We start from the raw sequence: 13,614 nt of genomic DNA on the forward strand, positions 1-13,614 counted from the left end.
ATGTCAGTAATCATGTGACTCCCTCCACCGTTCACATCGTGATTCTCATCTTTATTATTACTCAGTTCATCTATACTTCTTTTTAAATCAGATATCTTGATATGACAAAGTCATGAAAACCATACAGCGACTGAAACAGTTAATTCTTATGTGAAATTTGAAAGAATCAGATGAAAACTAAGCACTTTGAAAACCATTGTAATTATATAATAATACATACTCAGCACGCAATCAGTATCAATGAGAAGCAAAAGGTTAGAATTTTGCTTTGCATGCCCTTTAAAACGGTGTCCACTAAACACTTATTGCACAGCAGGAAAGTGAAATGGGAAAGAAAAGCAAATTTGGGAATAAAAACTTGCCTAAAAGGTGCATTTCAAACAGAGAGAAATTATTATTACTTTTGGTGAGATGCATTATTAAAACTGCAGTAAACAAGAACAAAAAAAAAAGACCGAGAGTAAAAACTGCCTTGAGTTCTTTTAATAATTTAGTGCTGTTATGCATCCGTGTTTCAAAGAACTGTAGATTTAGATTTAAAATAATGACAAGGCTTCTAACTACTGTGAATGCGACCGCTGCTTTTTATGCAGGCATCTTGTACGGTTATCTGCTTGAGGCAGAGCGGCGGTCCAACGGGCTGGTATAAAATTACAGCCTCTTGATTCTGCATGACGGCGAGTTCAGCACCGCTGAACGACTCCGAGAGACACTGGACTGCACAAGCAGGTCGGCATGTGAGAAAATAAATCAGCGAACAGGTGTAAGGATGTCTCCTTTAAGCAGCAACATTCTTCAAAATCAATTGTTCCGACAGGCCCACTGGAGTTTTGAAACCACGAGAAGAGGAACGCTACATGTTTATTCCGCGATGACTTCCTGCAATTTGTCAAGAATCCAGCTGCATGGCAGATAAGGTTGAGCTCAGCCGACTGTGGGGCCGGTTGTAAATCTTGTCATCAATGGTGCTGCTGCTTTCTGGCTATTGTGCAAATGTAGTCAAGAAAGAAGGAAAAAAAAAAACAAAAAAAAAAAAAAAACACTAAAGGCTGGCCATCCGGAAGACTGTGGGCTCTAACTGCAGACCATGCGGGACACCTTACCATAATTCAGATTATTAATTTACCAAAACATGACACTTTTTGAATGTTTATAATTCACCACGCCTCGAGCTTTGAATGTTTCTTATTTAGGCAGCTTTATTTTCAAAGCCTCTATATGCGCCTACGTAACGGGTAAGAAAGCAGGCTGTTCATCGAGGCTTTAAAAACATATCAAACACCTTGAGTAAGCCCTCAGAGGCTTATGCTCCTATTTGCAACTGAATGACTTTGGTGGCTTGAGTGTTTGGTGTGCCGTTGCTTGGGTATGAAATTATGTGATAGTGACAAGAGGATTGAAAGAGCGTGAGAGTTATTGAGACAGTGCTGCTGCTCTTCAAGTCGAGAGTGAGAAACACTTGGAGACAGCCTGACACGTCACAACAAACAAACACACACGCACACGCACGCACACACACACACACGAGAAAGCGGCGCCAGCTGTCACAGGAAAACAGATCGAAACGCTGAAGCGAGCACGCTCGCCCGGAGTGATAGGTGCACATGCAACGTCAATAAAACAAAAGTGTGCAAAGGAATGTTTCCCAAACATGCATGCACAACAACACTTGCGTGGATTTGATTTTTTTTTTCCCTTCTCCCACCCGCTCACCTCATTTACAATGCAAAGTGAACACGTGCATGAAATACAGATATGCGCACCCTGTCATACATATCTGAAATTAAATATCGCGCCATGTACAATGTGTGCCCTTAAAAGATAAGAGAAAGCGAGAGCGCTAAAGAAAGCAGGAGAGAAATGTGTAAAGCATGCACAGTCAAGATAGCATTGTGAAAAGGAGAGGCCCGCAACTTGACAGATCCATGTGAAGAGACGAAAGGAGGGGCGGGGGTTCAAAAAAAAAAAGTCCAAACAGAATAGAGAAAGGAGCGAGAAATGATAGCAGAGAGGGCAACATGATGTGGACAGAAAGAAGCTTCATGGAAACACAGAAACCTGCACTGCCGTGCCAACAAAGCACTTCATTTGACTTATCTCCCTCACAGAGAGAGAATATCGACAGCAGAGGGATACATGGAGAGCACAAAGTAGAATAGCGAAGAAAAATCAAAGGGGGTGGGAAAAAAAAGTTGTGGATGTGAACAAGGAAGAGAAGGTGCGAGAGGTTGAAAGGTTTTCGCTCCATCTCGCCTCTGTTAGTGCAGGAGGAAAAGCCACTGCTTCCTCATCAATACAAGTCGGGCGAAAACAAGAGCGGAGACATAATGATAACAACCACTCGCTCCAGCGGAACACACTAAAATGGAGTTTGGGAAATAAAAAAAAAGTAAAGGAAATGAAGAAATGTGCAAGAAATGAAAGTACGACTGCTAAAGTGTAGAGCAGAAGAGGAAAAGCTGGATATATTTTAAGTTAATGGACTTGAACTTCACTTGAGGCAAGAGGTTGGGGAGTGATTACAGCCATTAGGATGCAGGGAGGACGTGTGCGTCACGGTGCGGCGATGAGCGCGCTCCTGCAGCACGGCTTGTTTGTGTGTCCGTGCGGGCGGCGGCGTGCGAGCGCACATTCCCTCGCAAAAAGCCCTGACCTTGAATGTCAACCGGGAGACACTTATCCACTTCTTCTGCTGGCCTCTTTCCCTCTGCTCTTCTTTTATTTCAACATTTTACCTCCCTCCTTCTACCTGGACTAAAACCCCTGAGAGCCCGAGTCCACTCAAGGAAAAGGTCAGAGCCATTTTTTCTTTTATTCTCTGCCAATCACCCCTGACACCGCTGCTGCCACACTCCTGCAGCCTCTTCTTCCCCCCAGCTCTCTCCCACTTTCTGATCTCTTACTTCAAAATTCTAACCTGAAAAGCCGCAGTACAGGATTAAAAATTAGGAAATTAGTGTGTGATTATTTTGAGAAACAGCCAGACGTTCACGGAGAATGAAACTGTTTGCTGCACGCAAAACAAATTAAATCTCCTCGACAAAAATAGCATCGCGCACAATGAGGCAGACGGAAACGCATTTCAAGGTTGCTTTGGACGAAATGTTTCTCTATTACCAATCAGTTCGGGCTTTTTGCTTTTTTTAATTTCAATGTTTAGAACGTAGGACATAAATCTGAGACAACTCAACTTACCGTGAAAGATCGTGAATCCACTATATGTTGATTATTTTACCCTTGGATAACCCTTGGATTTCTTAACTTTTTTATTTTCATTGATGATTACTGACGTTGTGAACAAAGCTTTGTTTAGTATTATCATCTCACCATCTTCAGGAATAATAACAATATACAAACAATTTAAAATTTTCACAGGAAATCACTAAAAGTCCAGAATGGACCCACACACTCCTTCACACACACAGAGCGGATGATCGACGCTGACCTGGTAGAGAGTGTGGTTCTTGTCCTTCAAGCAAGGCATGAGGCGGGAGTAGATCTGCAGCGAGTAGTAGTAGGCCGCCAGCTGGAGCGACAAGGCGGAGTGGCACTGCTTCTCGAAACACCTGTTGGCATCTAAAACCTGCACGGATGGATGGACAGCTGTGAGGAGAACTGCAGTTCCATGAGAAAATAAAAGAAAGGAAACAAACAACATCCCGAGCTTGTAATTTCAGCCTTGTAATTGGTTTGAATTCTTCAGCTGTGACTCCCGCCTGTCGCTGCATTCAAATGATGTAATTTCTTTGAAACTCGGGTCCAATCAAGTTTGGGGTCCACAAGCAAACCAGCCGCTCAGAGTCACAAATTCGTGACTTTCTAAACCACTGAGAGGGAAAAATATCAGTGGCGGTGGTGTAATGTCAGGCCCGAGCAGATCCCACGCAGTCAGTAATGTCAGTGTAATCCAACAGGACTTAACAAGCCTTCTCGGAAATATCTACGTATTATCCAGTTCAGCAGTTTAGTGTTTTCACTGCATAAGAGGCTTCCCCTCCTCCACTTCAACATAATATAATGCTGTTTGCAGAAGGTGCCTTTATGTCTCGTCCTTTCATTTTCTTTGACATTCGCACTTGTTCTGACAGCCGACGCCAGGACGGCTTCCGATGGATTCCAATACCGGTGGACTCACTCAGCTCGGATCAATTATTTCTCTGCGGTGACTTGGATCAGAGGACGTGTCCGTAAACGCGTCCGCCTACCTGAGGCAGGGCCAGTAAGTAGGACAGAGCCAGCATCATGTCCCTGGGAAAGGCGTCGTTGGCCAGTTGCAGCAGAACTAGAAGGGATGAGCAGAGGAAGGTATTGAGTTCAGGATTTCCCTCCGAGACGAATCGCATTAAACATTTTTCAAATGAAGAAAAAAAAAAAAAAAAAAAAAAAAAAGAAAAGCAAAAAAAAAAAAAACTGTGCTTGTCAGAGCACTCCCAGACAAATGGGAGGGAGGCGGGAAGAAAAGAAATAGCATCATTATAAAATCGTAGGAGTGTACGTGTTATTGTGCATGCGCATGGATACACCCTGCAGAGAGAAGATTTATTACGCAAAGAGTAAGAGCACTTCTCATGAGTGATTTCCAAGCTGAATGTAAGTGCTCTTTAAAGCCGAATCCTCTAAATGCCAAATTAGTCAACTATCAACAGCCAAGACAGGCGGAGGAGGCTGATGATCAGAATCCCCACGCCGTCCATCCATCTGGTTTCCATCTTACATTTTACGCACCGATCAGCCCAAGCTGGTCACTGACTACACTTCCAACCAAACGTTTTCCTTCACAATCAGTGGGTGTGTGTGCCTGTTGCCAGCTCTAGACATCCTCTATTTACTACCAAGGTACAGCTTATATATGTGCAGACAGAATGGCTGCACATTGCTCCGTGCAAACAGTGAATATTTGGCTTTCAGCAGAGCTTCAAGGCTTTCAAACGGTACACTGGAATGATCTGATGACACAGTTCATTCAACGCACTAACACATCTCTGAGTTATTCTACCAGCACTCTGAAAACCTCTAAACTATTTTAATAGCATTCTGCAATGTGACGCACTCAGGCCATGTTATAAGTGGACAATATAGGCTACATTCCTGTTGAGAAAATACCTCCTACAGAAACAACAACTTTCAAACTGATGGGGTAAAAAATGTGATGTGAAAGTTTCTTGCTTTTGTTGCTTTACTAGTGCTTAAATGTAAACTGCAATGGTGAGAAAACGGATTTCCTTAAAGGGATCTCTGACTGTTCCTCTGCTAAAAGAAGTCACAAAGAGGTGGACTGCTCCAAGAGGCAATGAATGCAGCTTGTGAATAGAATGTTTGTTTACTTTTAGGACAATCATTTGGTAAAGGAATATTCAAAAAATATATCTCAAAGTGTGAAAGAAGTGACCCTGCCTCTCAGTGTTTGACCTGTGACGGACTGCTGGCCTGTCCAGACCGCAGCGTGTTTTCACTACTGGGGTCGGCCCCTGGATGGAGGAGTATAAAAGATGCTGAGACCTTGAATGTTAAAGAATGAAGATTGCATTCGAAGGTTCACGGGTTCGAATCTCACTCAAGGCCTTTGACCTTCAAGCAGCTCGGGGATGGGTTGAGCGAAGAAGATAAATGTCCCTGAACGTTCCATGTTCCTGTGATACATGAAGTGAAAAGCGTTCTCCTGAAAGTAAAATGAATCTAGAAAATTTAAATACTCACTCTTGCATCACTGACTACTTTTTAAAAGAGGGCAAACATATTTAATTGATCGACAAGCATTTGTAGTTGTGTGAAACAAACCTCAGAGAGGTAGAACTGTAGAGTAATCCCAGAACAATTCTACGTCACAGTGATGTAGTGATTTCCATCTCTTTCCATGCTTTTAACTGTTTAACGATGCATTTTTAAAGCACGCAAAAAGACCAAAAGACACTTTTTAAACTGCGTTTTGTTTCATCATCCACTAGTACCAGCTTTGAAACCATTCAGCTTTGTATTGCTCTGTTAAACAGTCATGTATATTAATAGCGCACATTTATAGAACGACTCTTATTTAATACCGGTACATTTAATTTGTCACTTTTTGAAGGTGAATGCTGAAATCCCGTGGAGTCAGTACAAGTATGGAACTGGGACACAGTCCAGGTTTGTTGCCGTGCCTGGAAGGCTGAAGGGATTTGGAGTCTACACAGAGCTTTGGGCCCGAGGAAGAACTTATCCCAAACCGGTTCCCTGACAGCCATGATAGCTGCACACAAGGACGTGCAAACACATCCGTACCGCTCGCTCCAAACCGACGCTATGCAAATTTGCACCAGACCATCGCCATACATTGGAGGCGCGCGGATGCCCAGAGTTAATCGCTCGCTAACGAAGTCACTCGCTCACTCTGACGAAGGAGGAGGAGGAGGAGGAGAAGGAGGAGGAGGAGGAAGGAGCAGACAGAATCACTTTGTAGTCTCAGACCCAAGGAGAAGGGAAGCCTGCTGATGATAAGAGCCTGAGACAAAACGGAACAGACAGAGAAAAGTAGAGCATGGGCAGTGGAGAAGAGAGGCAGGAGCGAGGGCAGCGGAGGATACACCCGTTGTACAAAATGCACACCTAATATGGGCAAACGTAAAAAAAAAAAAAAAAAAAAAAAAAAGGAATAGATGCATTATGAGGTTCCCTGTGTGTATTTGTGAAGCAGGGTGGAGTAATGCGCCACTTTAAAGAGCCATAACTGCTCTCTTAAACAGTGTGCCCACCCGCCTCCTCCCCTCAGCCCCCCCCCCCTCCTCCTACCCCCTGGGTTTCAATGAGCTACACCTCAGAATGAGCTGATTACACGCCTCTCTAAAGCTACTGATACCATCGGGACAGGAATTACCAGAGGGGTAAACACACACGCACGCACACACACAAGAGATAACCCTGACTTTAAAGCATACAATATTTCTGCTTGTGAGAGGATAGAGAGAGAGGAAAACAGAGAAAGTGATAAAGAAAAAACTACGCGGGGGGGTGGGGTGGGGGTGGGGGGGCATGAGGAGGATGGTTTTCGGTGTGTACGTTCAGACACACACACACACACACACACACATATCTTCTCCTGTGTCAGCTAAATCAGGCACATTGTTAGCGGGGATGGTGAGACAATGACTTATTAGTTTTTCACCTGTGCAGACAGTGTGAAAAACAACTGATTATGGCCTGGTCACTGTGCGGCCAATGGCAGTCCTGTGTGTGTGCGTGTGTGCGTGTGTGTGTTTTTCCCTAAACATCAAGTGTGTGCACACTTTTCTAAGTCCAATCCCATTGAGTCACTTTCCACTTGTGTCATCATTAATTACCTCCACCTTATCTGCGGCAGGCAAAAAGAAGAAAAAAAAAAATCAATATATTTATTTCCTTAAAGGCCATCTCCTAGTCTGTTTTTGAGGACAGCTGGTGTGGCGGGCCAGTACACCACTCATTAATCGAAGGTTGTTATCGGACGCGTCGCCGTCCAGGCCGGCTTTTCTCTTTCTCGACACGTCGCAGTCCGCAGCAGCTCCGACGGGAAGGTGACTTTTAAGAAGGGAGATATTCGTGTGAACGACGGCGGCGCCGGCAGAGGTAGGGAGCCTGGGTTTCAGCGAAATGCGCGAATGTAGACATGTGCAAAGGAGGAAATACCTGTTTGTACATAGAAAAGCAGCGGTACTACACGATCCAAATATCTGCCTTTGCATTTCATTGGAGTCTGTTTCAGAAATAGTCTCACACACACCAACACGCAAACATTTGCTCTTTATTTTTGTAGTGGCATTGATTTTTTTTTTTTTTCCAAGCTGCTGTGATCCATCATGCAGCGTGGCCTTGATGTTTTGACTTGATGCTATCTTTCTGGTATCGCTGCAGTGATGCGCCATTATTTACTGTTGCCGTGGGACGTGTGAGGATGCATTAATTCATCAATATGAGGCTATTCTTCCCATGTTGTCCCCGGTCCACCGACACGTATGGGCCCCCGGGGCGAGACGGCGGAGGGGAGGATGGGGCAGGATGTGGGTAGTGGGGGCCGAACACCCCGCGCTTTCTGCAAATGCCTCCACTTCGCAAAGATGGAGCATTCAGAAACAGCTCAAAGTAAACTACCCAGACATACAACTTCAAAAAAACAAAATGAAGAATTTTTGATTTACAAAAAAAAAAAAGCTCCACGGCCAAAACCATTCTTATTCTGAACGCATTGTGATATCTTAATAAATTAAGATGGATTTCTGTGGCATGAGTTCTGCAACTGATGTAGTGAGACCCCGGAGGCATTTCTGAATAATTCTCAACTTTATTTTGCTGAGGTTTTGAACATGGCACATTTTAATATCTGAGAGGCTGTTTAAGCTCGCTTAATATTTGGATCAGCTTCTCTGTGCAGCCAAAAGGTCTCCTGTGCAAGCACAGTCCAAATCAATGGAAAAAAGAAGGCAGTCACTGGGTATATGGTATTTTAGCTCAAAATGAATCAAAATTTTCAGCATGACTATTTTAAACAAAAGGTGTTTTTTCATTACCAGTGATTAGCACTGTCATGTGACGAAGGAGTTCACAGTTAGCCGTATTGCTAACCAAGCAGCTTGCATATAAGAAATCACAGTCTTCAATGACATTAGAGATAAACTATGGCTGCAGATACTTTTGCTATTTTTGAAGAGAACGTACACCAAAAGGAGGATGATAAACCTGACACCAGGGTTAATAGCTTCAAAAAATATCATGATGCACTGATGTTCTTGTTAGCCATGAAAAGTTATTTGAAATTTGCTATGGCAGGGGTGTCAAACAGAAGGCCTGCGAGAGGCTCCAATACGTCCCGCCAAACCACCGAGCGAATCGGAAAAACCTAAAAGACAACTTTTCTTTTTTTTTTTGTAGTGGAAACAACGCAACAGAGAGCTGAGATGATGCTGCAATGAAAGACAGCTACCTCGTTACTCAAACTCACGCAGTCAAGGTTTGCAAAACATGCATAATGCATAGGAGAAATTTCTTATGGACATTCCACTGGATTTTGCACCAGAAGGTTTCAGTAAAATTGGCTTTAGAGTGAGATTGCGGTCATTTTCAGTTGTAATTGTTTGGTTTTGTGAAAATATAGTCAGTTTACTCACATACATTCTGTGCCACAACAGCAACAAAAAAAAGCTTGAAAAGTTATTATGGCACCATTTCACCAGTCGAGGTATAATATAATATAATATAATATAATATAATATAATATAATATAATATAATATAATATCAAATCCTTCTTGCAATAAAAAGACACTGTGTCATAAATGAATATTCATCCCCACGGTGACATGAGAAGCACATGAACATCATAGAAAAGAGCACCAAAGACCACGTGTACCATTCATACTTCGCAATGACGTTCTTCTCCAACACTACATCTGCATTAACTGCTGCTCAGGTGACGCCACACAAGTTCAAACCATCGTTGTATGAAAGGTAAGTTTTTTCAACTATGAAGGTAATATAAGATCAAAATACCTTAGAAGTAACAACGTAATTGTTTGATGAGTAACTGTAACAGATGATCGTCTGACAGATGAAAGACATTAACAGCCACAACCGGTGTCGACACTGATCACTCGGATGGACTCTGTGACAACTGCAAGGAAATGTATGCAAGCAAGACTCATGCAACCTAGATGATGTTAATACACTGCGAGGAAACTCTTCTGTGTATAATTTTACTATAAATAAATAAAAGGAAGGAGAAGGGGAAAAAAATCAAAACATGGAGGCACAGATGGCGAGACGATTCAGACAATATGCTCCGTGTGTGTAATGCTTCCTGCATTACACACACGGAGCATGTTGTCTGAATTGTCAGTTTTATTTTTCAGTGAAGGCACGAGGAGCAACGTATAAACACAAAACTTTATTAGTTTTGTAGAAATAACTTCAATACAGACTATATGAGATACTGTGATAAAAGCTCTGCCTGGACATCAGGTCTACTTCTACATTTAGTCAAGACTCCTGCCAATGGCAAACTTAGGGTCAAACTGGGTTTACTCCTTCAAGGGTAAAGGGTGTAAAGGTGAGAAGAGTAGGCTAATGACGCCTGCCAAAAGCTAACTGGAGTCAGCAAACATGGGATCTAATCAGCCGTGCAGATGTGGGTCGAAGCTGCTCGGAGTTTCAATATCAACTGTGTGTAATTACATACAGAGCCTCAAAACACAGATCATTCAGAAATGTGGCTTTTGGAGCCTTGATGTGGATTCTTTGCTCAAGATCGAGTCTTTACTTCACTATTTTGTTGTATATTGTATGTAGAAATTGTTTACTCACCTTCCGTAGCTGGAAACGGGGTCTTTCCTTCAGTCGTGGCCTCGGCCAGCTTCCCCGTCCTCAGCAGGACCTCGGCAAAGTTTTCCTGGGCCACGTCTTTGTGAGATGAATATACATCTTGAGACTAAAAGACAGAATGGATGGAGGAGGGAGAGTGATGGAGTGCTGATCATTATGGTGAGGAAATCCCCACAGAAGGCAGATCAGACCAGAAAAAAAAAAAAAAACAAAAACATGGAGGGATGTGATTAAGATGACTGAGCATCACACAGATGAGCGACGCCGCAAACAAATGAACTTCGGAGCTAAATAAAACATCTCAACAGCAGGGCGTGTGGGCACGCTTGTTTACAGTATTGCTGGGTTATTTGTCAAGTGTCTGGAAGTTGATCAGCGTAGTTCTGCCCTGACTGGCATCGAACCACCCCACCACAGAGTGTTGTCCCGTCTGTCCCGTCCACTGTCTCCACATCCATCTTTCCGTCCTGCTGTATTTGTCTCTCTCAATCAGCCTCCCCTCCTCGCCGCGCTCTCTTCATTGCGAGTGTTAAGGTAAAAACTAATCCCATTGATCAAGCGGCCCGCGGACGGATGGACGTGGGGAGCAATTATTGGTAGATGGATGATGGAAGATGGATGAACGGCGAAGATGGAACGAAGGGGGAGATTTGGAGAGGCCTATTAAAACGTCATGAGAGGAGATGTATCGGCCCTCTCTGTTTCCCCTCGCGTCCACTCTTTTCGCTATCCATATGATTTGTGTCTCTGGGTAAAAAGCCGAGTCATAGCCCAGGGCGGCCATCTTCTGGGTGTAAAGGTCAAGAGACTCCTTTTCTTACTTTTCGGTCTTTTCTGCTCCCGTAACTTCGTCTGTCAACAGTTTCCTTCTTTCGACTTTTAGAATCTCCTCTCCCCCTCTGCATAATGCAGAACCCCATCTGCAGTTACGCACTTCTGATTTTGCTCGCAAACATATCATCCATCTTAAATTTATCCGTCTCTTCCTGTGCTGTTCGGGACTTCCAGAGTGCTTTTGGCATTCAAATGGCTGCATCTGAAATCAATATTCATTTTGTATCGACGCTGTATTTTTAAGTCAAAGGAGGGAAAATATAATCAAACGCCTGGAGTCATAAGACTTTTCGAGCATTTGTAATTTACACAGACAGCTTGAGGTTAAACAGGCAAAGAGAAAGAAGAAGGAAATGAGGACAACAGCAGAGAGCGGGATAATGAGCCGTGACACACAGTGGTATTAAGTCACTCACCGGATCTACGAAGGGATCCTCAATCAGTTCCTGATAAAAGGGGCTGCAGCCTTGGCGCTCCAGGTTGGAGTTCTCACACGCCCCTTCCTGGCTGGTGGCTCCTGCGCCGCGACCCTAAGGAGCCATCAAAACATCATTAAACTTTCACAACATGCCCACAGCACTGTCATCTCTCTCCGTCCCGCCGCTCACATCTTCTCTATTTTTCTCTTTCTTTAAAAAGTTGTGACCACGAGCCCGCCCCGTCTCCCGACGGCTACAGAGAGCAGCCACGCCATCAATCTACACCCCGGCGACCGCGGAGCCGGTCCGGCCGCCGCCGGCGACCACCAGACATTAAAATATTCAACAGGGGAGCGAATTAATTATGCAACAGATGAGCTCTTGATTGGTTGTTTTTGGATGGAGCCTATGAAGTCTGGGAGCAAGAGTGTGTCAGATGTGAAAACACGGTCAGGCGCGCCGCCTGTGTCTTTTCTCGTGCACGTGCACACACAGTAGACCACACACATGCTGTTCAGACTAAACGTTATAATTCAGTCTCCATCACATCGAAGTTCTCACTGATTGTTTAAAATACAGCCAGTGATGTCGATGTGTTCTCACCTGCAGCGGCCGGAGGTAATTGAGCGACTCCTTCCACCACCGGTGGTCACTGACGGCCGTCAGCACGGCCTTGGTGGTCATCCCCGTCGTGGTCAGCACTTCCATGGTCTTGGCGGTGGTTCTGTGCAGCAGGTCTCCCGCCGTCCCCACAGGGGCGCCCGGAGCAGGTGCACCAGCCTGGGGCCAAGCGTTGACGGGCGAGACGGAAAACATTACAGCAAAGAGTGTCACTCAAGTGTCTCTGCGGCGGCAGCGGCAAAGTTTAGAGGCTTTAAAGCTGCAAATCGCTCGGCGTCGCTGCTAAGAGACTCTCCAAAGAAGACGGAAGATCCCCACATGTGCATCAGCGCTTTAAATCAGAGTTTAGCAGTAATGCTCCTGAGGATTATTATATCATTTCAGTGATACTGATTATTACAGGTCGAATCGCAGGTTTCTATTCGGTGGCTATTCACTTGACCAACTTTCAAGAAACAGCTGCTGAGTTCTCAATGAGAAGCCTAATAGTAAAAATACTGATTAATGACCGCCACAAGCAGAACTGTTGACGTGGTTTATAGCATAAAAGTGCAAAACAGCTATAGTGTATTTGGCTTTGATAACTGTTTAGAAAGGCCAAAAACAAAAGTTGTTTTGTGGTGTGCTTCATTAACTCAATTCTGTGACTTTAATGAATAACGACTTGGAGATTTTTCTTGGCATAAAGCAACACGCTGCTTTGGGACCCATAGAAGCAAATAACTTTATGCAGTCTTGCTGGGAAAGATGGTTAAGATGTGTGGATTTAGAGAACCTCAGAGAGACAATACAATCACATTAAGTTTGCTTAAAATAATGATTTAGATGCGGCTCAGATCAAATTTTAGGAGCAAATTTATGCAGAAATATTTTCTCAGAATGTTTTACCATGTCATGCACGTCTCACTTTTGTGCGCTAAATGACAAATACACAAAAAATTTCTAGTCTGCAATGTGTAGCCTTCCTGAGAATTTTGAGGACGACAATCTGTTCATCTTTAAAATTCACAAACCACTGCAAGCAAATGGTGCATTGTGTTCTAAATAACAAAGCGCGCCACCAAACTCCACGGTACGCTCCTCACTCCACAATTGAAAAAGATCTGAAGAGCACATTTAGAGGTCCAGTGGGCCGGGGCCAAATCATTTAGTGCCTTTCATCAATACTTTATTTGGCAGGGGATGGAGGATTGGGGAATGAAAGGAACAATATGCGGGACATGCACACTCAAGAAGTTTGTTGGAAAAACACACACATACACATAAACGCATACAAACAATCCACACAAACACACACACACACACACACACATGCACAAGCCCCCATCTAGTCGGTTTAAATATGCACGAGCGAGAAGCAGCAACATCAATACGACAATAAAATGACAACAGACAGCTTCAAATGAGCACCCATCCAC

At 43.9% G+C, this 13,614-nt stretch overlaps 1 protein-coding gene across 1 annotated transcript in view; it reads right to left on the reverse strand.

The window, feature by feature from the left end:
* nbas (NBAS subunit of NRZ tethering complex) overlaps positions 1 to 13,614 on the reverse strand; it is a 161,240-nt gene that overhangs the window by 75,601 nt on the left and 72,025 nt on the right. Inside the window, exons 37-41 of the mRNA XM_030109523.1 lie at positions 12,179 to 12,355; positions 11,573 to 11,686; positions 10,305 to 10,428; positions 4,206 to 4,282; positions 3,446 to 3,583 (exon numbers count right to left, since the gene is read on the reverse strand). Of these exons, the coding sequence (XP_029965383.1) occupies positions 3,446 to 3,583; positions 4,206 to 4,282; positions 10,305 to 10,428; positions 11,573 to 11,686; positions 12,179 to 12,355 (630 nt within the window). The remainder of the gene's footprint in view (positions 1 to 3,445; positions 3,584 to 4,205; positions 4,283 to 10,304; positions 10,429 to 11,572; positions 11,687 to 12,178; positions 12,356 to 13,614) is intronic.

The sequence above is a fragment of the Salarias fasciatus genome, chromosome 15 (assembly GCF_902148845.1).
Source record: "Salarias fasciatus chromosome 15, fSalaFa1.1, whole genome shotgun sequence".
In the NCBI taxonomy this organism is placed as follows: domain Eukaryota; kingdom Metazoa; phylum Chordata; class Actinopteri; order Blenniiformes; family Blenniidae; genus Salarias; species Salarias fasciatus.